This window comes from Oreochromis aureus, linkage group 3 (genome assembly GCF_013358895.1).
Source record: "Oreochromis aureus strain Israel breed Guangdong linkage group 3, ZZ_aureus, whole genome shotgun sequence".
Taxonomy (NCBI): Eukaryota; Metazoa; Chordata; class Actinopteri; order Cichliformes; family Cichlidae; genus Oreochromis; species Oreochromis aureus.
This window is the reverse complement of record NC_052944.1, coordinates 87,067,133-87,091,881: the sequence shown is the minus strand read 5'-3', so window position 1 is coordinate 87,091,881 and position 24,749 is coordinate 87,067,133. Positions and strand designations below refer to the sequence as shown.

Genomic DNA, 24,749 nt, shown 5'->3' with positions numbered 1-24,749 from the left:
CGTTGGTGTTGGGAGAAGATAGCCATAATAATCTTTTGTTATTGTCACAGTACATGAGCTGTACGGCCTGATGAGGGTCATCTTTTCTGTGAAGCAGTTTGCCGGTTCACACAAAAGTCCAGTGTTGCAAAACTTCTCATTTCAACTGCCAAAGCAAATTAAATCTTTTTAAACAAACTAAGAACTAATCATGGTGCGACTGGAGTCGTGTGTGTGAAGACTGATTTCAGCAGGAGTGGAGAGAGGGAAGAGTAGAGTGAACAGGTATTGTTTAGAAGGGTTCAGGAAATCTGAGCTGGCAGCAATCGCTTCAGAGTGTCGGGTCAGAACACTTAGAGGAACAAACAGGCAGAGTCCAGGAATAAAGTTGTCATTCTTTATATTTCAAGAATGGGCCCATGGGTGCGCGAGAGTGTGGGGTGTGAGTGTGTGTGGTTTGGTCTTATGAACGCACACACTGTCGGTTGTGTGGCTGCTGTTTGTCTCTGAACTGAAGCTGCATGTGTGCACATGAGCCAGCTTCAAACTTGGCAGTTTTGTGTCTGGATTAATGCAGGAAGATGTTCTTGTGTTTAAGTTTAAATATTTGAAATACTGTATTTGTGTTTCTGATAATATCTGTGAATACTGGATTACTATACATCAGAGAGAGCTGTGTTTTTCCACATTATTACTTCTGTTTTTATTTGCCAACTTCAGAAAGTATTTTTGAGAATAATAAAAGAAATGTTTGAAAAGAAACAATGTAAACAATTATGGACAAATAATATATGATCACAAGATTATATTTAAAAAATCAAGCTGCTGTAATGAGAAAAACCATTTGGGCTGAGCACAATTATCTGTAGTTTGTTTCCATTGAGGAACACTTCTGCATTACATAGACAGGCTTGTTTGTCCTGAGAACTCCTGTGTGAATGTAGATGAACATCAAAGTGTCAGATAGAGATACAGCACATGTAGCTGTACAAAAGATTACTTATACTCACTGTAGAGAATCCACAGGGACACCTGATGACAATGTTTAGAATCAGCAGCTTATTTAAACCATTTATTTGTCAGGAGTGTCATGTGTGGAGGCGAGGAAGAGATGACCCAAACGCTGGACTCACGGTGCAGGATAATGGGGTTTATTGTCGGTAGGTTGGATGAACAGAACATGAACTGAAATGGCTGACTGGGTGGACGACTGACTGACTGTAGGACTGAATGGCTGGCTGACTGATCTGAACATACATGCGGAGAGACGACATTAACATCAATGACACGACAAAGAACTGGTGAAACCGAGGAGCTTAAATACACAGGTTGAATGATGACAATGATTGGAAACGGGTGAGTACAGGGCTGAACATAATCTGACTAATGACACAAGTTGACATGGGAAAAAACAGGAAGTGGGAACATTAGTGTGGCAAACTAAACTGAACATGAACAGAACTGAAAACATTGGGTCACCGACCCAGGAACCCTGACAGTACCCCCCCCCCTTCAAAGGCCGGCACCCGACGACCGAAAGAGAGAAGGACCAGAACAGGGCGGGCGGAGGGGGCCCAGGACGGAGTCCAAACAGAGACAGTTCAGTTGGGCGGCCACGTGGCCGGCTGTGACGCTGGAGGTGATCCGGTGGGCGGCCGCGAGGAAGACGACGGCGGCCACTGAGAAGGTCCGGTGGGCGGCCGCGAGGAAGACGGCGGCGGCCACTGAGAAGGTCCGGTGGGCGGCCGCGAGGAAGACGGCGGCGGCCACTGAGAAGGTCCGGTGGGTGGCCGCGAGGAAGACGGCGGCAACGTCCAGAACGTGGCTTGGGCGACGGCGTGGCAGCCGCAGGACCAGGCGAGGCTAACGCAGAGGCAGGAGCTGGAGCCGAGGCTGGACCAGGCGAAGCAGAAGCCGGCGAAGCAGAAGCTGAAGCCGAGGCTGGACCAGGCGAAGCGGAAGCTGGAGCCGAGGTTGGACCAGGCGAAGCGGAAGCTGGAGCCGAGGCTGGACCAGGCGACGGCATGGGAGCTGGCGGTGACGGAGCAACAGCTTCGGAGGCTGGGCCACGAGGCGCGAAGGCCTCTGGCTGGAGACAGGCAGGGCCAGGAGGCGCGGAGGCCTCTGGCTGGAGACAGGCAGGGCCAGGAGGCGCGGAGGCCTCTGGCTGGAGACAGGCAGGGCCAGGAGGCGCGGAGGCCTCTGGCTGGAGACAGGCAGGGCCAGGAGGCGCGAAAGCCTCTGGCTGGAGACAGGCAGGGCCAGGAGGCGCGGAAGCCTCTGGCTGGAGACAGGCAGGGCCAGGAGGCCCGGAAGCATCTGGCTGGAGAAAGGCAGGGCCAGGAGGCGCGGAAGCCTCTGGCTGGAGAAAGGCAGGGCCAGGAGGCGCGGAAGCCTCTGGCTGGAGACAGGCAGGGCCAGGAGGCGCGGAAGCCTCTGGCTGGAGACAGGCAGGGCCAGGAGGCGCGGATGCCTCTGGCTGGAGACAGGCAGGGCCAGGAGGCGCGGAAGCCTCTGGCTGGAGACAGGCAGGGCCAGGAGGCGCGGATGCCTCTGGCTGGAGACAGGCAGGGCCAGCGGGTGAGAGAACGCGGTGTCTCCGAGGCCCGCCCAGAGCCAGGCGAGTGCCCTCGAAGATGTGCTCTTGCTCCGCGAAGAGCCGCTGTTTCTCCTTAAGCTTCTCCGCCCAAATGGAGAGCGCTGCCTCCTGCCGCTCAAAAAGGTCAGAGTCCGCTGGGTCAAAAGCAGGTCGTGTTATTCTGTCAGGAGTGTCGTGTGTGGAGGCGAGGAAGAGATGACCCAAACGCTGGACTCACGGTGCAGGATAATGGGGTTTATTGTAGGTAGGTTGGATGAACAGAACATGAACTGAAATGGCTGACTGAGTGGACGACTGACTGACTGAAGGACTGAATGGCTGGCTGACTGATCTGAACATACATGCGGAGAGACGATATTAACATCAATGACACGACAAAGAACTGGTGAAACCGAGGAGCTTAAATACACAGGTTGAATGATGACAATGATTGGAAACGGGTGAGTACAGGGCTGAACATAATCTGACTAATGACACAAGTTGACATGGGAAAAAACAGGAAGTGGGAACATTAGTGTGGCAAACTAAACTGAACATGAACAGAACTGAAAACAGTGGGTCACCGACCCAGGAACCCTGACATTATTAGCCACAAACATGAGGTCATGACCTGAAATAGTTTTCCAAAAGTCTTGAAGGAGATCCCAGAGACGCTGAGCACTTGTTGGCCCTTTTGCCTTCACTCTGCGGTCCATCACATCCCAAAACATCTCAACTGGATTTAGGTCAGGTGACTGTGGAGGTCAGGCCATCTGGACAATAAGTCTCACTATCTGTTTAACATCTCCCATGAAGTTACAATGCCCCACTATTTCTGTGTGTGTGTGTATAGCACACATTTGTGGTGCTATCCTTTATGTATGTATGTGTATATGTAAAGCGCTTTGAGGGTCTCGAAAAGCGCTATATAAATGCAATCCATCATTATTGTTATCATTATTATTATTATGACACAAAAGTGACATTACTAAAACATGTTATCAATACATAAAATAAAGAAATATCAATCACAATCCCCAACAGTGTCACCAGCAAAGCACCTCCACACCATCACACCTCCTCCTCTATGCTTCACAGTGGGAACCATGCATGTAGAGGTCATCTGTCCACCTTTTCTGTGTCGACCCAAAGACGCGGCAGGGAGAACCAAAGATCTCAAATTTGGACTAATCAGCTAAAAATACAGATTTCCACTGGTCTAGCGTCCATTCCTTGCGTTTCTTGGCCTAAACAACCCCCACCCCCCCCAAAAAAGTGCACATGTGAAACTTTGGTGTTAAGTGATGTGGTTGAAAAGTTTGAGTGCGCCTAACTTTTGTGATGGTGCGCCTAAGAAAAAAAGTTAGGTGCACCAGTGCAACCATGGAAAAAAGTTAGTCTAGAGCTCTGCGTCTGCTTGTTGCTTTTCCTTAGTAGTCGTTTCTTAGCAGCTGTTTGACCATAAAGGCCTGATTCACAGAGTCTCCTCTGAACAATTGATGTAGAGATGTGTCTGCTACTGGAACTCTGTGTGCCATTTACCTGGGCTCTAATCAGAGGTGCTCTTACCTTGTGATTTCTGAGCCTGGTGACTTGGTTGAATTTATCCTCAGCAGCAGAGTTGACTCTTGGTCTTTCTTTCCTGGGGCGGTCCTCATGTGAGCCAGTTTTTGTGGTAGCACTTGGTAGCATGGTTTTTGTGACTGCATTTGGAGACACATTCAAAGTTTCAACAATTTTCCGGACTGACTGACCTTCAGTTCTTAAAGTAATGATGGACTGTAGTTTCTCTCTCTCTTGGGGCAGGGATAGCTCAATAGGTAGAGCAGCTGCCTCATGATTGGAAGGTTATGGGTTCAACTCTACTGAACGGCTACCCTGAGGTACCCCTGAGCAAGGTACCATCCCTACACACTGCTCCCCGGGCGCTGCATTGGTGGCTGCCCACTGCTTCACTAGGTGAATGGGTTAAATGCAGAGGAGCAATTTCCCTACGGGGACTATCACATACGCATTATTATCTCTTTACTTAGCTGATTGGTTCTTGCAATAATATGAATCCTAAGACTTCTCAAATAGGCCTGTTAGCTGTGTACCAACCTGACTTCTGCGCAATACAACTCATGGTTCCAACCCCATTAAGAAGGCAAGAAATTCCACAAATAAAGCCTGACAAGGCCCACCTGTGTAGGGAAAACCATTTCAGGTGACTACATCATGAAGGTCACTGAGACAAGGTGAAGGGGTTCAGGAATCTAAAAAATATATATAACATATAACATCGACTAACAGGTGTGATGAGATGAGTGAGTGCACTTCCTGTCAGGAGAATAATGGTAGTTCAAGCCAGAATGGTACACAGGATAAAGCTCAGACCTTTGTTAACCGTGTAGATTAAGTTTTGGTTGGAGGTGGAGACAACGCTCAGCAGCAGCTAGCTTCAAAGTAAAACAGGAAACTCACAAACTGTTTTACAAACACAAACTCAGGGATACGAACAGAGCATGAGGGGGAGAATACAGGTTGGAGTAATAAACCACTGAACACCAGAATCAAACCCTGAGAACTAATACAAAATCAGAAGAAACTAGAAAATAATAACAATAAACTGAAAGCAATGCGTCACTGACCCAGGACCATGACACAACGTGGGCGACAGAGCATTTAGTTTCGGCTTCTCTGACCTTCACATACTGACCTGTTCACTATGATCATAACACCTCTATTCATATTATATTTTGTAGTGCTCATTATTCATTTTTCATTGTTTTTATTGCTTTAAAGAGAGTGCAATGTTTTACTACTTTAATGTAACACCATCCACTCATTTTGACGCTATGTGGCACCGAACAGATGAAGGTAGCTGATGTCCACAGCTGTGCAAACCAAGGTTATTATCGTTAACGAAAACTAACGAAATAATGAAAACTAGAAGTGAAAAAACATTTTCGTTAACGGAAATAAAAATAAAACAAAAAAAGGAAAACTAACTAAAACTGTAATGAGTGTTCACAAAACTAACTAAAATTAACTGAATTTATAGCAAAAATGTGTTTAGTTTTCGTTGATGTGTGCGTGTCATACAATAGTCAAGGGTGAAAAAGAAGTTTAGTTTCCAGGTTTTTTTCTTGCTGTGTCTCATTATGCCAGCAGGTGGCAGTACGTTAGTCGAGTCGTCTGTGTTGCTGCTCCGTCCACGCGCAGAATCATGTCAGGAAAAGTCTGGAGAAAGCGCCAGAGTCCAATTTGGGATTACTTTGAATATGACTGTGTTTTGGATAAAGCAAGTGTCTTGTAGTGGAAAAAGACAAATTATAAGGGACATTTCTAAAGTGAGAAAAATCCCACAAACCTTAAAGTGCACTTGAAAAGCTCACACAAGAAGGCTAACCTAGCTTACCTTGAGAAGGTAAGGGAGAATTCTCAACCCTCATCCCCAGAAACAGAAGCTAACCCCAGGCAAGGCAGCGTGATGCATCCCGAGACAACAGGACTGGGATATCTACATAACTGTGTGAGTCAATTGTCTTAACACCCGGTGCTGCAGGAGTTAATAGTCTCATTGGGGCCAAGATATACATTTTATAGTTGCCTGGTATCAATGGTTGTTCATCTGCCTTTATTTATTTATTTAAAGAACCCATAGGTGGGAATGTGAGTTGTCTGTCTCTGCGTGTTAGCCCTGCGACAGACAGGCGACCTGTCCAGGGTGCAGGGTATGGTAGCTGGAATAGCAACATACCCAAGGATAAGCAGAAGAGAATGACTGATATGATGAAACTGGGATTTTGTTACACTTTATTGCAAACACAACTAAAACTATAACTGAAACTAATCAAAACTAAACTGAAACTAAGGATTTTCAAAAAACTAAAAACTAAACTAAACTAGCAAACAATTGGTAAAAACTAATTAAAACTAATATAAAATTGAAAATCTGAAGTCAAAACGAAATAAAAATAAAGACTAATGAAAATTGCAAAACTATTAAAACCCTGGTGCAAACACATGAGTGAGAGTGAAAGAGACATAGGAGAGTTCACCTATAACATGAGGAGACATGTTACAGCAGCCAGAGAGCACAGAAATGGATGATTCTGTCTTCCAGCAAGAGTCAGAGGACATGAGTGGACAGAACAACTTTCCTAATCTATGAGTAATGATTTTAATATTTCTGTATTTGATTTGATTTGATTTAAAATTTTGGACGGGTTGGGTCGGGAGTTCTCTCACTCAATGCCTCTAGATCAAAAAGTATATAATTCCCATTTAACATGTGTGTATGTGTGGCAAAGCAAGGAAGTGATGATGAGAGAGTAAAAAGGGAAAGCAATCATGATGCATGCACACTAGGGTGGTGGTGTGGTGACTGCAAACTCAAAAGCTTTACTGTTTCAAGGAAAAACCTGACAGCACCACCCAGTCACGCCCACTTTAGGCTTTCAGCTTCTGAATAAGAGAAACAAAAGTTTTGAATATATCCAAAACATGAAAAGAGTCGTCCTCTTCACCCTCTGTAGTTACTGTAGAAACACACCGGTGATATGCAGCTTCAAAATGACCTCCTTCCAGTGCTGCGACACAAAAATAAGAATTTACAAATCATACAGAAACAAAATGTCCAAAACAAAAGAATGAACCGAATCTGCAGTTTAAAGCAAACAAACTATCTATTCAATCTACCAGTATTGTGGATTGTGCTATAAAATGAAAAACTCCATGCATTCAAAACACATTAACAAATTAACATTAACAACATTATTTTTCAAGGGAACTTAAAACCCGAGTAATAAACAAAGATTAATGCTAACTAGTGCCCAGCACAATATAGAGTTGGGCACTCCCTTAACCACAAGCAAAGCAGAACAAACGAAGTGAAAAAAGGGGAAGGGCAAAGCAGCAGCTCTTCTGTAACACAGCCCAGAGTAGCAGTAGTGGTCCAGCTGAAAAAAAAAAAATATTAAGTGCAAACCAGGTATCTAGATGTGGTGAAGTACATAAGTTTTAAGTCTCTAGAAATGAATTTTTATACCAAGGCACTGGAAAACTGCCTTATTTGAAAAATTATCGGGTGTCTAAAATGTCATCATGGTATTACATAACGTGGAAAAAATGACTGCTGTGGTCCTTTAAATGACAGTAATTGTGATGATCTTAATTCCTATTCTGTAGTTTGGGACTGTGAGGCGGCTGCCAACTTTTGCTGCTTCACTTGTTATCTCCAACATCTTAGGGAGGGAAGTCCTCAAAGATTAGCACATTCGATGCTGCTCACCACCTAACGAAATTCATCAAGGTATGATTTTTAGAATTGTATATTTCTCTTTTGATGAGAACAGATGCAAGTTATCAAGGGCTGATATTTTAAGATGGCAAGGTGATCCAACGTGCAGCAGATGTATCTATCCCAGACAGGCTTGGTGTTGCAGGACTGACATGTTATTGTTTCTATTAAAACTAAATGTACACATTGAAACAAAAATAATTGTGCGCGCAGAGTAAAACATTTTAATATTGTCATAATTTCAGGCAGCTATGCCTCAACATCAGATTACCAATTTTGTTTAATGTGAATCACTTGGTTTCTTTCTCTCCCTCAGGTGGGAGGTAGCACGGAGGCTTTTCTTAAGGCTGGCCCCACTCAGCCATTCGTCCTGTGTGTTGGAGAAAGAAAGAACATCATCCAGAGTTTCTACATTGTCCTAGATCAAAAGGTCATTCCCTGTGTGACACAGATGGGAGTTGCAGGTTTTGACAAGGCAAAACTTTTCAAGGCACATTTTGTATTTGCCGTGTCCTTTGACAAGGCATTGGACAACTTCTACACATTCATCCAGACCACCATGTATGGCATTGATGTTGGCAGCGTGAAGGAGAGTCCTCGGGTCAGGGAAACAAGAGGAAGTCTTCATTGTACAGTTTAAAGATATCCACTATTCAGCACTTTGACTGGAAATGTTCATCTGTTACATTTGCAAGATACACCACACAAGTTGCTCAGTGTTATTTAGACATTTGAAGTTCCAGCATGGTTTGTACCCAGGAAGGTTTTTACGTTTGACCTGTGGAGAGCCTGGATGTTCATTTATCTTTCGCACGTACTCTGGTTACAAGCGGCACTTACTCCGAGCACATGGAGACTGTGTTCACTCTGAGGTCATCAATAATTTTGAGCCTGTACCTAACGATGGAACCTCTGTTTCACAGCCTGCAAATGTGGCTCATCCCATGACAATTACTACACAGGTTCCAGTTGAAAAAAGGCAAATACTGAACATGTGCAGCTCTGTTATTGCTCAAGTACAATCATCGGGAGTTCCTGAAAGTACTGTGCAGTGTTTAGTTGGTTCATTGGAGGAACTGGTTAATGACATTCATGCACATGCAAAACAATCTGTTGTTGACTGTTTGTCAACTGATACATCAAGAGAAACCTTAGAAAAAGTTGAGGATTGCTTTGATCAGCTTGAAAATCCATTTTCATGTCTTAACACAGAATCTAAAAGGATAAGACATTTTGAGCAAAAATGGAAAATAGTTGAACCCATAGAGCATGTTCTTGGTGTACGTTTTGATGTACGCAAAGATAGAACAACAGGGACATACAGGCAAGTTCCTGTCAATGATAAATTCATGTACGTTCCTATCATGGGATCCCTTTCATCTATGTTTCGAAACAGTGAACTTTGTAGCAGTTTCCAAAAAACAAAACCAAACATGGAGGGATTTTACAGAGATTTAAATGACGGCTCCTACTTCAAAAAACACAGTTTATTCTCACAACAAGAACATGCTCTCCAGATCCAGCTCTACTATGACGATTTTGAAACTGCTAATCCTTTAGGCTCAAAAAAGGGAGTGCACAAACTTGGTTGTATTTATTTTGTTTTGAGAAATTTGCCACCAAAGTTAAATTCTGTGTTGATGAACATTCATCTTGTAGCCCTTTTTCATTCAGAAGACTTAAAAAAATATGGGTTTGATCCTATCCTAAAGCCACTTGTTGATGATCTAAAGATTTTAGAGACTGAAGGAATGCAAGTGCCCTTTTCAGCCACACCTGTGAGAGGTTCACTTTTTCAGATTACAGGTGACAACTTGGCTTTACATAGCATTTTTGGTTTTGTTGAATCATTTAGTGCAAACTATTGTTGTAGATTTTGTTTAACTGATAAGACAGAGTTGCAGTCAGTTTTTAGTGAAGATCATGTAGGCTTAACACTGCGTTCCAAAGAACTTCATTACAAACACTGTGGTGCCATCCAACAAAATCCTGCTTTGGCCTCAACATTTGGTGTAAAAAGAAATTGTCTACTCAATTCACTTCGGCTGTTCCATATTTCAGACAACTATGCTGTAGACATTATGCATGATCTACTAGAGGGAGTGGTGCAGTATGAGTTAAAGCTTGTGTTTCAGTACTTGATTAAGACCTCTTTGATATCCTTGAATTCATTGCCACAGAGAATTATAAGCTTTAACTATGGATATGCACAGAGAAGGAACAGGCCAGGTGGGCTAAAACTGGATGACAACAGCAAAGATCTTGGGCTTAATGCTGTGCAGTCATGGTGTCTTTTGCGGAATAGCCCATTGATTTTTGGAGATATCGTTTGCAGAAATAATGGCCATTGGAACTTGCTACTTTTGTTAGTTCAAATTGTGAACATTGTTTTTTCACCCATTATAACTCACGGCATGACTTGCTATTTGAAACATCTGATTGCCGATCATCACAAGGCTTTCAAATCTCTCTTTCCAGAATGGAATTTGATTCCAAAGCACCACCTAATGATCCATTACCCACGCTGCATTAGAAAAATTGGGCCACTCATACATATGTGGTGCATGAGATTTGAAGCAAAGCACAAGTTCTTCAAAAGATCTGTAAAGAACTTTAAAAATATCACAAAAACACTAGTAAAAAAAAACATCAGAATCAATTAGCCTTTCATTTTGAAAATTTTTATTTAAAAGATTACAGTTTGGCTCCATTAATGAAGTCTTGGCCAGCAGTTTAAAAGGCAGTGAAGCACTGAATAAAGTGTTTGACGTTTCTTCTAGTGTTTCTACAACTTCCTGGGTCAAAAGCTATGGTACAGAATATCAAGTTGGGATGTATGTTTGTTCTGGTGTTGAAAATGAGATGCCTTTGTTCAGTAAGATTGTCAATATAATTGTTAGAGATTGCAATGCTTATCTTTTAACTTGTAAGGTCTCAACAGTATATTTCAATGATCACTTAAATGCATTTGTTATTGAGGATGGATTAGATGTCTTTGCACTGATCTCTGTAGATGATCTGGTGTACTACAGACCTTATGATAGGCAATTTTCAAATGGCACTGATGACAAAATTTACATTGTCCCATACTGTAATTTTGTATAACTTGTTTACTTGTGGTGTATCAGAATACAAAGTATTTTGGAACGTTAATGTCTTGTATTTCTTTGTAATGGGTAGATGTTAGGGGTTAATTGTAGCAGTAGAGATATCAGAGATTAATGGGAGTTTATTGTAATCTGGTGGTATTAATGATTTGACTGACACTAGTGTTAGTGTTAGAAAATTAACACTATTCAGTGTTGAATTTTTAAACACCAGGGCTAGTGTAAAGTACTACCAACACTATTCAGTGTTAATTTTTTAACACTTAACACCAGTGTAGAATATTTTTTACACTGGTCAGTGTTACTCAGTGTTAAACTTTAACTCTGTGCAGTGTTAAAATAACACTAGCTCATTGTTAAAAATATAACACTTAGAAAAGTGTTAATTTAACACTCAAAAGAGTGGACACATATAGACACTTTTCTAGTGTTAAATTTAACACTCACAGTGTCAATTTGACACTGGCGATTTTGCTGTGTATGTTCTCATGTGATTCACAAGCCCTGTCTTCTTCTCTCGGTGTCATTAATTGTCAACCAGGTCACTCACTTATTTCAGGCTCTTGTTGATTCATGCTGTGAACATAACCCCTTGATTTGTATCTGGCTAGTGAGTTAAATATACCTCTCCTGCCGCTAGATTGCCCTTTTCTGGCCAGTGCTAACGGTAACCATAGAGAGACACTGCTTTTCTTCATCATCTGTTCTTGGTTCAGGGTTCAGGGGTGGCTGCTATTTATCATGACCTCCATCCAAGAGGTTTTCAATAACAGTAAAGCCCTGTCACTTCCACCATTCCACGACTGCACCATAGAACTCCTTCTCAGTGCCAATCTACCCACCAGTCACCAGTACAATCTGTCAAAACTAGAATGAGTTGCCATGGAAAACTTCAATGGGTGCAGGGTTTGTTTTTGTAGGGGAAAAGGATGACTTGCTGTGCCCCTGACTTCCAGGGGCAAATGTGTACAAATGTGTACAATACGATCCATAAACGTAATGTGACACGTACAAACCTTTGTTACTTTTAAAGATTCGGAAGCACCTGCTTCAATTTACACACAAACCCTTTCATACATCTGGACCAACTGCCTGTTACGCCATGATCACGTTGCATGCTTACGTAGGAGTTTGAAACACGGCCCACGTCATCGCTACTTGCGCCCGCATATTGCATAAAAAATAAAATAAAATAATGGATCTAATATGAACGCAATATGATATTTAAAAAGAAAAAAAAACATCTTTATGGGAGGTGTATTCTGTGCTGCTGGGAGAATGTCTTGGACTGCCCCTCCCGGTGTGTATGTGTGTGTGTGTGTGTGTGTGTGTGAGCAGAGGGAGGGACAAAAAGGAGAGTCAAAATGTGCGAGTCACCGACGAGAAATGACAGATGAAAGCATGGAAATATAATAATAACGACTTCAGCTGAAAAGAGTGCCTGACGAACCCAGTTGTAAGTAAGCTGTTAAGACTCTACTGTACACTCTGTTCGCCACCTCCAAATCAATAAACTTCTGATGGAGCAGCGATTCAAGGCAGCATTTCAGTCTCTCGCTAGCAAATTTGACCCAGACAGTAAAGCTAGTTAGGAGTCAGACACGGTACCCAACGTATTAGCCAGAGGTCTCCTTACTATGGTTCGGAGGGGTGGATCTGGCGAGGTAGCAAGACAGTACAAACATGTGGAGGGATTGGCTGTGTTAGTTCAGAGAGAGTTATTTGGAAAGAAAACTATTTTCACTAGCAGCCCAAAACCAATGTGTCCACTTGTGTCCACATTTTAATTTTGTTAAATAAGAAGAAAATTATTACTAAAATCGTTGTTAATAAGAAACAAGTTTCTGGAAGAAAAAAGGTCTTTTTACATTAGTGCACTTTATAAGTTCCTGAATTTTTTTTTTTTTTTTTTTTTTTTTTTATTATAGACCAAATCCCCTTTACAATTACACAGACTGATTATGAACAACCTCCAGGCCCCTTGTGTGAAGTATCAGGTAATAATGTCATGTTTAGTTTGTGTGTGTGTGTGTGTGTGTGTGTGTGTATGTATGTGTATATATCTGTATGTGAGGAAAAGGAACCTTTTTAGATAAGTTATATGCAGCCTTTTTATGTTGTAATCATTTTTCTAGACAGCCTCCACCACTCTGGCATCTGTCCTCCAACCCACTATTTGCAACCATCACGATGCCCCGGCCAGCTACCGTCTCCTTTCGCCTCTCCAGTCCAACACACCAACCTACACAACTATGCAACCTCCCCAGCAAATGGAGTCTGCAGTCAGTGCCTTCAATAATGAAGGTGTGCTTTGATTAAATATGTTTCACCATAAGTGCATTGTAATTGTAATAAAAACATCATCAAAACACTGATTTTATATTGTTAAATATTATCTTATTGTGATTATTTCTTTTAGATTCAAGAGAGTCTGTGAGGCAATTCCAGAGAGTCTATGGCAAGTTGTAAAATTCTGTCCTTTGTCAATTTACATAGGATTTATTTTATATCTGAAAGGGATAAACTTGTAAACATTTTGAGATGATTGAACTATTTGAACTTGAAATTAAAATGTGAAGCCATAACTTATGGATATATTTGTTTTTCTCATCACTAATTATCCGGTTTATCACAAGCCAGTATTCTCTGTTTTATTGTTCTTTTCAACAGATGCAGCCTTTCAAAAACTGGTAACCATTGTGACAGAGCTGACCAGAGAAGTCAGGGACCTTCCTGAGGAGTTAAGCCGTCCACCAATCCTGCAGCAATGAACCGCTTGATGCTGGGGTTTTCCCTCTGGATTAGCCTTTGCACAATACGGATGAGTTGAACAATGCAGAAGCATTCTTACCGGAAACAAATTTTAAAAAAAGAACTTAAGACATTTTCCAGTTTGGTTAAACTGCTTAAAATGGCATGCTGGTGTATGTTCTGCTGCAATGTACAACAGCAGGCTGTCATGGGAAGATCCAACAAATAGGAATTGAAATACATGTCACTGTAAAAAATTTCAGGCAATACCTTTTATCTCTGGATTAATTAGGCTTAGGAAAAAAAATCACATAAAAGCATATTCGTACACATTTAAAACATGACTCACAATAATGTTTTTTTTTTTAATTTTTAATTTCTTGATAGGTGTGACGCTTTTCTTTTATTGGAGGGACCACACTGGAGGTGCGAGGCCATCTATGCCATTACAAATGAGCTGGACTTGGGAGGAAAAATAAGGACCAGACCAAGCAAAAGAGGACACTTAAAAAGACAGCACTCAGCACTCAGCCTAGTAGTTTATAGGCTTATTCACTGCTAAAAACTTTTGACAAGAGGTTATTTATATATAAGCTCTAATTCAGCCTCTGTTTTTCTGTTTAACGTTTTTTGTGTTTGTTTTTGTACTACATGGACTGACTCTATGGAGGACCACAAGAGCCATGCACATCGAAATAAAGATTTCTGTGATTAAATAATGAATTGTAGAATAAATTCTGCATTTGTAAATAAATTTTTGAATTCCAATTTAATAAACTGCATTTCAAAATCCTTTTTCCAATTGCACTTTAATAAACTGCACTTTAAAATCCCTTTTCCAATTGCACTTTAATAAACTGCATTTCAAAAACCTTTTTCCAATTGCACTTTAATAAACTGCATTTCAAAATCCTTTTTCCAATTGCACTTTAATAAACTGCATTTCAAAATCCATTTCCCTTTCCTGTTCGCTCAGGGATTAACTTCTGGATTAGCTGCTGGATTACTTGTTGGATTAACAACTTCATTTTAAAAATCATGCGGCTATTCAAATTAGCCAAACCGTGGGATGTAAGGAGCTCTCTGATTGGTTGGACAGACACAGGCTGTCTGCTTGGATTTTTGTAGCTCATGGCTTCGCCCTGCTACGAAGCGTGTGTGCTTGTACAAAGGCTGTTCAGCCTCGGGATATACACTTATCTTCACAGATATGTGAAGAATGAAGGGACCCTGCAGCGAAACGGAGAGCCCAACCTCTGACTGAGTGCCCGTTTTCGCAGTCTGACCTGTTGAAGGTAACGTGCTAACATGGCTAACGCTAGCATCACCGCACGTAGCCCCGTTATTTTAAGGTCAATTTAGCTCATGAAAGTTTTACGTCGCAGCTTTACGAGCTAGCTACGTGTTTTGTAAGCTGCTGTGCTCTTCACAAATAAAGCTGGAAGCAGCTCAGACTATTAGAACCAGCACTGAGCCCTGTTACATTTATACAGTGTTAGAGCAATGGCTGCAACCTACAGACTTTAAACTAGCGATTAAAATGCTGACAGTAAACTCGTTAGTCCAGATGTTACCACATTACTTTGTGATACTTAGAGTTAAAACAACTGAGACAGGCTGATTAAAATAACAGCTGTCAGTTCTCTCATTCAATCTATCAAGACTGAAGATCACACTACTGATTTCAGTTCATTTAATATGTGCATGTGTAAAGGGTGTATTAAAAAATAATTTATATTCACCAAAGATCCATCCTGCAGTGTTATTTCGGATTGTCAGTATTGGTTATGTATATGTGTTTATTTATATATATGTTTATTTTCTGTATTTATATTTTGGGAGCGTTTATTTTATTTGTGTGACCTTTGACTTCCCACGAAGTCACTTCCTGTAGCTGCGCGCTATTTTCCTCGGTCGCCTAGAGGTCCCGCTGAGGAGAGGTGAGCGTACGCTAGTGTTCTCAGTAACAGAGCGAATAAACACAGTTAAAGTAACTAAAAGTAATTCAAACACTGCTCGTTCCCTTTGTGCATTTTGTCTCGCAGTTCTGTTCGATGTTTCAGTGTGAATTATTGTTTCTCTGTCGAGTACAGCACTTTATTGTAACATGCTAGTTAGCCATTCTCAGATGAGAGCATAGGAGCATGCAGGTGGCTTCTCATGTGGTCCGCTATCCTTCTCTCTCCCTTGAAGGTGTTCATGCAGAAGTCCAGTAAAGTGAAGTCGCTGTACTGTTTTATTTTTATTTTAAACAGGTATGTGAGCTCCCTCTTTTATTTTTGTGTCATGTGTACTGGTTATATTTTTTGTTTGTGATTCATGTTCACTGTTTCAACTTACTGTTAGATATATGTAACTAAAAAAATATGTAAAATTGCCACTGGTAAATGAAGTCTCCCTAAACTATAATTTTGTTGTTGAGGTAATTATCACTATATGGTCATGATGCAGTGCATTTTCATTTGTTATATATGATTATAAATGCATTTTAGCAGTATTATTTGTTAATTAGATTTTATTGTGATGTTGCACCTCATTCGCCCAGAGGCCCTGCTGAGGAGAGGTGTTCATGCAGAAGTCCAGTAAAGTGAAGTTGCTGTACTGTTTTATTTTTATTTTAAACAGTTCTGGGAGAATTAATCCACCCAGCTGGCAAAGTGAGAGCTGACTCCTCTGGTCATTCGCACAACACAACGCAGAGAACTAACGGCACTCAGAGTTTAAGGCCAGACTGGCTACACATGCACAGATTCATTCTCAACTGGACATAAATGATGATCAAAGGTTGTATATATGATGAATTCATCAAATCCCAGCCTCTAACACAGTGCGCTGAATCTTAGCTTTGAATGTCCAGTATATTAAGCATTCACTGAACCTACCTACCTACAGTATCTACACTTGTGTGGTAAAGACACAGATAATGAAGTTTAATTATTAATACAACATACATCATGAGAAACAAAGCTGAAAATGATTTAGTTTAGTACTTTTCTCTGTATGCTCTGTGATTATAAAGGCCTTAAATTCTGTGATATATACTGTAAATGATTTTCACATTGGTCTTAAAGTACTTAAATCACTGCTGATAGTCTGGTTGTTTATATTTTCACGTTTTTGTGTCTGTAGGGCTGTTTGATGATGATTTGGACTCCTCTGGGAGATGAGGACACACCCACATCTGTTCCATACTGTAGCCATAAATAGTGTTACAGCAGTGAGTCAGCTTTGGGCCATCAGATGCACACACTGGAAAACCAGCACCTGGACTTCATGCAGGAGAGACAGCCTAATCCAGCAACTAATCCAGAAGTTAATCCCTGAGCAAACAGGAAAGGGAAATGGTGTTACGATGTACAAGGTGGACTCACGCGCTGGACTCCAGGGATGATGCACACAAGAAAATTTATTAAAGAACAATGTCCAATGAGTGTATATACAAAGGTGCGGGGCAGTGCTATTTACAAGGGGTGCGGGGCAGTGCTGCTAGGTACAAAAAGGTGAGGGGGGCAGGGCTCCGGGGAGAATCCAGGGGAACACGCTCGTCTCTCTCCACACAATCCAAACACGAACCTACTCGCCCACTCGTCGTTCAGGGAACACCAGGAAACAGTCCAGGAGTCTGTACACAAAGAAACGCTTGTTAGATTCCAAACACACACTGCAGGGGAAAACACTTGCTTAGACGTTCGACTTTCACTGACGCGATTCTCACAACGATCCAGCGAAGAACAGCCGTTGCTTCCTGGCTTAAATATCATCCACACTGATGAGGCACAGGTGTTCCTTCCTCCGAGGGCGTGGGCCAAGGACGTGAACCCATAATGAGTTCAGCCCTGGCAAGAGAGAGAGGGAGAACTAGAGAGAAAGAGGGAGAGACAGCTGATCAGCGAACCTCCAGGCCGTGACAAATGGATTTTGAAATCCAGTTTATTAAAGTGCAATTGGAAAAAGGATTTTGAAATGCATTTTATTAAATTGGAATTCAAAAATGAATTTACAAATGCAGAATTTATTCTACAATTCATTATTTAAGCACAGAAATCTTTATTTCGATGCGCGTGGCTCTTGTGGTCCTCCATATGACTCAGCAGGTGGGGGTAAATGCAGTTTCTGAGTTTGACTTCGCCTAAGGAATGCAGAAATGGCTCCGCTATGCTCCGGATGGGGGGTGCAGGATGCCCGATATCCAACCCGATCCTGGAGTAAACTAAAAGCAATGAGTTGTAAATAAGTCATTTAACAAAAAACGTCTTCATAGGATATTTTTTTCTTGATGCAAAAATGTGTATTGTTATTTTGTTAATTACATAATGCCCGATCCTTAATGTTGTGGGATATTATAATGAACATGGTAAGCTGAAAGAAAATGTCTAACATATATGGTAATCCTGTTTTTAGATAATACACAATTGTCTTTTTTGCAGGTTTAAGTATTGATTGATTAATTTGCAGTGGTTTAGTATTGAATGAAATACCTATTAAGTCCTCTTTATTTTTGACCATGATGTAATTGTTATTTCAATATTAACCATGGGTGCAAATGTTGTGGAAAATAAACACTAGAATTCCAAGATCTTTTCATTATTAACTGAGGGTACCAAAGTGATGTAAAATCAATGTCAAATTTGAAGATTGATCCAATATCCAACTCTAACATTGTTTCAATATTAATTGAGGGTGCAAAAGTGATGTAAAATCAATGTCAGATTTCAGTGTTAATTGAATGGAATTGCCTGATATTGATTTAACATCATGTCAATGTCTTTTTGCTATCTATGTAAGTAGAGGTCATTCCACATGAATTCATCCAGTACCTTGCACCTGACCAACAAACATCTGCCTGAAAAACTTCCAGCGGAAAGTTTAAAACAACATTTCTTACAAACTCAAATTGATCAAACTGTGGTTCAGGCAATAAAAAAGGAGGGCTTAAAGTCAAAGGTTAAGGTTAGGTTGTCAGACAGAATGTGATGTTGGTGTTGGTCTGATGGAAAAGTAGCTGTTGTTACAGTAACTCAAGGGTGGGCAACTCCAGGCATCAAGGGCCGATGTCCTGCAGATTTTAGATGTGTTGTTGATCCAATACTTTTTTAAACGATTTAAACGGCTAAATTACCTCCTTAACGTCTCTTGAAGTTCTCCTGGAGCCTGGTAATGAACTATTCATATAATTCAGGTCTGTAGATGTAGGGTGACATCTAAACATGCAGGATACTGGTCCTTGAGACCTGGAGGTGCCCACCCCTGCAGTAACTGCTGGTTGTTCAATAAGAGGAGCAAAAAACTCACATTTACAATCCGTTTCATTTTTATAGGTCTGTAACAAAGTAAATCCACCTCATCACCACCTGTTTGTGTGACTGCATTACACTCCCACTGCTGGGAAATCTGACAAATAACCAGAACAAAGTCTGAAATAAAAGCTGCCAAACAGCTGCATGACTGAGACACACTTTATTTTCTGAGCTTCAGAAAAGTTTTTCTTACCTGCAATAAACATCTGTGCTCTGCTTTCACACTCACATTTTTGGAGATAAAATATCTTTTAGGAGCAGCCATACGTCTCCAAACACTATCTACACAAACATATCTATATGTGATCCCCCAGTTATACAAGCTGTTTGTTCTCATTTTCCTGCCCCACCCTTCTTCCCCTTTTGAATCCTTTCACTTCTTCACTTCTTATTAGTACATGGGGATCTACCAGGCCCACCGCCAGTCCCCTCCAAAGCTTTTCCCAAATTGAAGCTCAGTTCATGTCTAAGCGATTCACCTTTGTCTACTAAAAATGCTGTCAAACCTAAAATGAGGATGTGGGCCCAGCTAAGTGAAATAAGTGGAAGTTTAATGAAGCTCCGCCTTCTCATGTCACTCACCTGAGAGAAATGAGGAAACAGGCTGTTCTTCTTTCTCAGTTAAGAGAGACGCACAGACGATCAGACGGAGTTCAGACCAAACTAGCAGCTTCCTCTGAGTGAGTCCAGCTACAGGAGAGAAAAGTGGAAAACTCCAACACTGCTGCTTCAAGCTGCTGACGCTCCACACACTGAATGTGAGTTTGAGCAAAAACACGACTCAAAGGAAGTTTTAGTGAAGGTCGTAGAGGAGGGAGGGGAGCCAGGACTGACTGTACTTCCTGTCTGCTGTTTTCAGCTTCACTCACACACTTAATGGCTTCCAGATCAGAGGAGGATCTCTGCTGTCCGGTCTGTCAGGAGGTCTTCAGAGATCCTGTTCTTCTGTCATGTAGCCACAGCTTCTGTAAAGACTGTCTGAAGAGATGGTGGAGAGAGAGACCAACACATGAGTGTCCAGTTTGTAACAGAAGATCTTCAAAGGAAGAACCACCTTTAAACCAGGCTTTGAAGAACCTGTGTGAGTCGTTCTTACAGGAGAGAGATCAGAGAGCTTCAGAGGCTCTCTGCAGTCTGCACTCTGAGAAACTCAAACTCTTCTGTCTGGACCATCAGCAGCCAGTGTGTGTCGTCTGCAGAGACACACCAAGCACAGATTCAGACCCATCCATGAAGCTGCACAACAACACAAGAAGGAACTTCAGGAAACTCTGGAGCCCTTTAAAGACAAGATAAAGGTTTGTGAAGAAGTTCAAGCGAAGTTTGATCAAACAGCAGAACACATTAAGGTCCAGGCCCCACACACAGAGAGGCAGATTAAGGAGCAGTTTAAGAAGCTTCACCAGTTTCTAGCAGAGGAAGAGGAGGCCAGGCTGGCTTCACTGAGGGAGGAAGAGGAGCAGAAGAGTGGGATGATGAAGGAGAAGGTGGAGGCTCTGAGCAGAGAGATAGCAGCTCTTTCAGACACAGTCAGAGCCACAGAGGAGGAGCTGAGAGCTGAAGACGTCTCATTCCTGCACAACTACAAGGCTGCAGTGGAAAGAGTCCAGCGCTGCCCCCTGCTGGATGATCCACAGCTGCCCACAGGAGCTCTGATAGACCAGGCCAAACACCTGGGCAACCTGACCTTCAACATCTGGAACAGCATGAAGGACATGGTCTCCTACACTCCTCTCATTCTGGACCCAAACACTGCTCATCCAAACCTCATCCTGTCTGAAGATCTGACCAGTGTGAGAGGAGCAGGAGAGAAGCAGCAGCTTCCTGATAATCCAGAGAGGTTTGATTATTACATTTCTGTCCGGGGCTCTGAGGGCTTTAACTCAGGGACTCACAGCTGGGATGTTGATGTTGGAGAAAGCACAAGCTGGATACTTGGTGTGGTAGAAGAGTCTATCCAGAGGAAGGGAAACACAGAGTTTGGATTTTGGGGTGTAATGTTCAGTTTAGGTAAATACTCAACATGCTCACCATCAGCTCCTCGCACTGCTCTCTCAGTACGGAAGAAGTTCCAGAGGATCAGAGTGAATCTGGACTGGAACAGAGGAAAGCTGTCGTTCTCTGATCCTGATACTAACACACACATACACACCTTCACACACACTTTCACTCACAGGATGTTTCCATTTATTGAAACTGTTGGTAAAGTGAAAGTGTGTCCATTGAAGGTGTCAGTGGAGCAGATGAGTTGAGGATGATGATATTTCTAATGTTGTTTCCTGTCAGTGAATTGAAGCTGTTAAACTGCAGCTGTCCTCCTGCTGCCTCGTTGTTCCAAAGCTCTTTGTTTCTCTTTTAGTTCTCACTGTTTCTTTCTGTTTCTGCTGTCCACCTTTTCACATGGAAAATCATTTCACTGTTTCTCACTGAATGACTCCCCAAACTAGATTTGAAATTCTATCAAGTTTCTAATCATTACAGTGATTCGTGTTTCTATTTGATGTGTGTAAATGGAGATGATTTAGTTTGCTGGGATATGGACTGACATGTGTTGAATGGGAGGAGCAGTTTGTTGTTGTCTTCTTGTCTGTTTATGACAACAATAAATATATTGTTGAAACAATGATTCATGTTTAACTCCATATATGAAATGTTTCTGATCTTTGAATTCTGTTTGATTAAAGACTTTCTTCATGACACAAATGAGATTTTAGTGTATTAATAGAACTAAATAAGATCAGAGTTGAAAGGTTGGAGTATTATGTACATGCTTCACTGTCAGTATCTTCAGGGGGATTCAAAGTCATGAGATAAACTAGTGTAGATGTCATGGTCCTGGGTCATGCGACCCAGTGTTTTGAGTTTTAGTTTATTTTGATGTTTATTGTTTAGGTTCATCATGTATTGTAGCTCATTTGTTATTATATTACCCTTGTGTTAAGTCTCCCTTGCCCTTCGTGTGTTATGTCTGTGTGTCTTATGTTGTCAAGTTCATGTAGTTATTTCTGCCATCTTCCCCTGTACTCAGTCTCCCTGGTTTCTGTGTCTACGTTTCATGTCTATGCAGTTATGTTAAGTTCATGTCATGTTTTATTTCCATGTCTAATCTCCATGTTGCCTGTTTTACTTTGAAAGTCTGTATTCAATGTCAGTGTATTTAGTTTCACCTCTCCTGTCCTGTCCTTAGGTTCATGTGTGTCAGCTGTGCTCCCATGTGTGGCCGCTTCCCCTGATCATCCCTCATGTGTATTTAGTCTCTGTGTTTCATGCAGTCTGTGTCGCGTCGTCTGTGTTCCCACCCTCTGTGTTTCCATGCCCAGTCTTTTGTATCCTCAGCCTTAGCCTTACCTTAGTTTGTTCCCAGTTTAGGTTTCTGGTTAGTTACTGCTCTTGTGTTGCCCGCATTCTTGTCTGTTTCTTTCGTGATCATCAGCCACAATAAAAGGCTCGCTTTCGTTTAAGTTCACTCCCGTATCCTCACTTGTGTTCGCACCTGGGTCCACCACACACATCTCCGCACGGTCTGTCTCCACAAATCGTGACAGTACGACGCGACCATGCCGGACCCAGCGACACAGAAGAGGGAGATCATCCAGACGGTGGAGTCGCTATGTAGTAAATGGCTGCAGTGTTCCGGAGAGGAGGAATGGGAAGAGTTAGCCCGCCAAGTAGGAGTATGCACATCTGTATTTCCCTGGTTATGGGAGGCACTACACCCGCTGATCATTGACCTTCTCGTCACCGCTCTCCAACTCCGTCTGCAGCCTCAGCTGCCCAGTGTGCGGGCTGCGCCGCTTGAGCCCTGCTGTGATCCTGTTTCCCCGCTGCTTTGCGAGCCAGAAGCAGTTAGGGTCGGAACAGTGAGGCTCACCACCGACACACCATCCGCTCGCGCCTCATCGGCTTCCGCGTCCTCACCACAGTCTAGCCGCACGGCGCGGCGCACGGAGACGACGGAGGCCATTGACTTTGGTGAGGAAGAGCGGCAGCAGGTGTTACGGGCTTATCGGGAGGACGAGCTCTGGTGGAAGCTCATTCTGGAGGAGGAACTCTCACCTGTTGCACCGCCTACCAGCTGCTCGCCCTCTCCACCCCGCTCAGACTTCACTTCCCCTGCCTCGCCTTTAGCGAGGATATGGGCAGAGGGTGAGATTGCCGCCACGTCACCCTCTGTTTTGGTGGCATCAGTGTCCTTCGCACCAGCTACCAGAAAGAAGCGGCGCCGGTGCCGCCATTGCACCGCGCTAACTCCGGTGAGTGACTGTGTTTTTGTGCCTCACGATCCTTATATGGAGAAGAGTGAGATGAGCACTGATTTGCCGGGGCCGGAAACTATAGTGGAATTGTGCTCCAAAGCTGACAGAACTGTGTTTAGTTGTTCAGAGGGACCTACTACGGGCGTCATGGATTCCAGCCTCCTTGAGCGGCAGGAAGCAGCTTGTGCCCAGCTAGAGGAGGAGCTCCGGGGAAAGCCGTGGCTCACCCCCAATTATCAGCACCGTTTCCGGGGGACTCGCCTGGCTCTCGGGGGCCCCCTGAGTTGCCAGAGACTCACACCACCAGCGCCCAGCTCCCCAGTCTCAGCAACGCCATCCAGCGCGCAGGGGGCTCCACAGTTGGGCTCACAGGTTCCTACTAGAAGGAAAGGACATCTGCGTCGTCGTCACCCCTCGCAACAGTCGGAGGTGAGTGACTGTATTTCTTCATCCCAAACCTCCACCGAGGAGAGGAAGAATGGGACTGTGTTGCCAGCGTCTGAAAAGCACAGAGAGACTCATAGTTCGGAAGTGTCCGATGTTAGCAATGAATCCCACTATCTCTGTGCCGCGGGTTACATGAATAAAGGCACTGTTCCTGAGCTAGCCGAGGCAAAATGTGGGTTTTGTAAAGCACAGCCAGAGTTACAAGATTCAGTTTCAGAGGCTACCATAGACAATAGTAGTGGTCCTGCAGGCTTCTTAGATTCCACAGTTAAATGTAATGAGTCTTCCATGGACCATGGTGTTCATAATGTGGGTAATGGTGGGGATTCTGAATCTCTGGAAAGGCTTATGTCTATGCACGTCACTCATGATAAAGGTGCCTCTGTACCTGAGTTGTTCAGCCCCCAAGTCATGCCCCTGTTAATGAACTAGCCATGATGAGTGATTCCGAGCCTGTTGTCAAGAACTGTGGCATCCTTCCTCCTGCCCCTTCTGGAATCTCGGTGAGTGTCTGTTGATCAAGGGGAGCCATTCATGATCTAAAAAGTGAAGAGACTGTGTTTGAGTTGACTGGGAACCATGTTTTATTTGCAGTACCTGTGCTCAGTGAGTTAAAAGCTAAAGGAGCAAATCATGAACCCATCCTGAATATTGAAAATGAGAAAATAAATGTGGCCCATAGCAATTTGGATTTTGAATCCCCAATGACTGGTTTCTGTTTCTCTCAAGATGTTGTGCATCATGGTTTGGAACTATGTAGCCCTAGTACAGCCACTCCTCTCAAGCTCAATTCCGAGTCCCCCAGCAAGGAGACTAACACGTGTTTCAGACTCATTAACAATGCACTCAAAGACTATGATCTTCAGAATAAAGTTCGGGGGGGACAAGTCAGCCGCCCTAGAGGCTGGTACTGGGTATGACTTTATAGATAATCCTTCTTTGGGCAAAGATGTGAGTGTTGTTTGTGTAGCTGGACTGTCTTCCTCAGAGGCTGAAGCACTGACAGAGTCATGTGAGTCAGAAGGAACTGTGCTCTGCCCCTTAGAAAGA

General features: G+C 42.8%; 1 protein-coding gene and 1 pseudogene across 1 annotated transcript; both read left to right on the top strand.

The window, feature by feature from the left end:
- The first annotated feature begins 19,618 nt into the window (after positions 1-19,618).
- LOC120437786 lies at positions 19,619-21,619 on the top strand (annotated as a pseudogene).
- A 480-nt stretch (positions 21,620-22,099) lies between these two features.
- LOC120437787 lies at positions 22,100-24,591 on the top strand. The gene is made up of 2 exons (XM_039608341.1): positions 22,100-23,249; positions 23,372-24,591. Exons 1-2 carry the CDS (start codon positions 22,554-22,556, stop codon positions 23,417-23,419), a joined length of 744 nt encoding a protein of 247 aa, XP_039464275.1. The 5' UTR covers positions 22,100-22,553; the 3' UTR covers positions 23,420-24,591.
- The last annotated feature ends 158 nt before the right edge of the window (positions 24,592-24,749 follow it).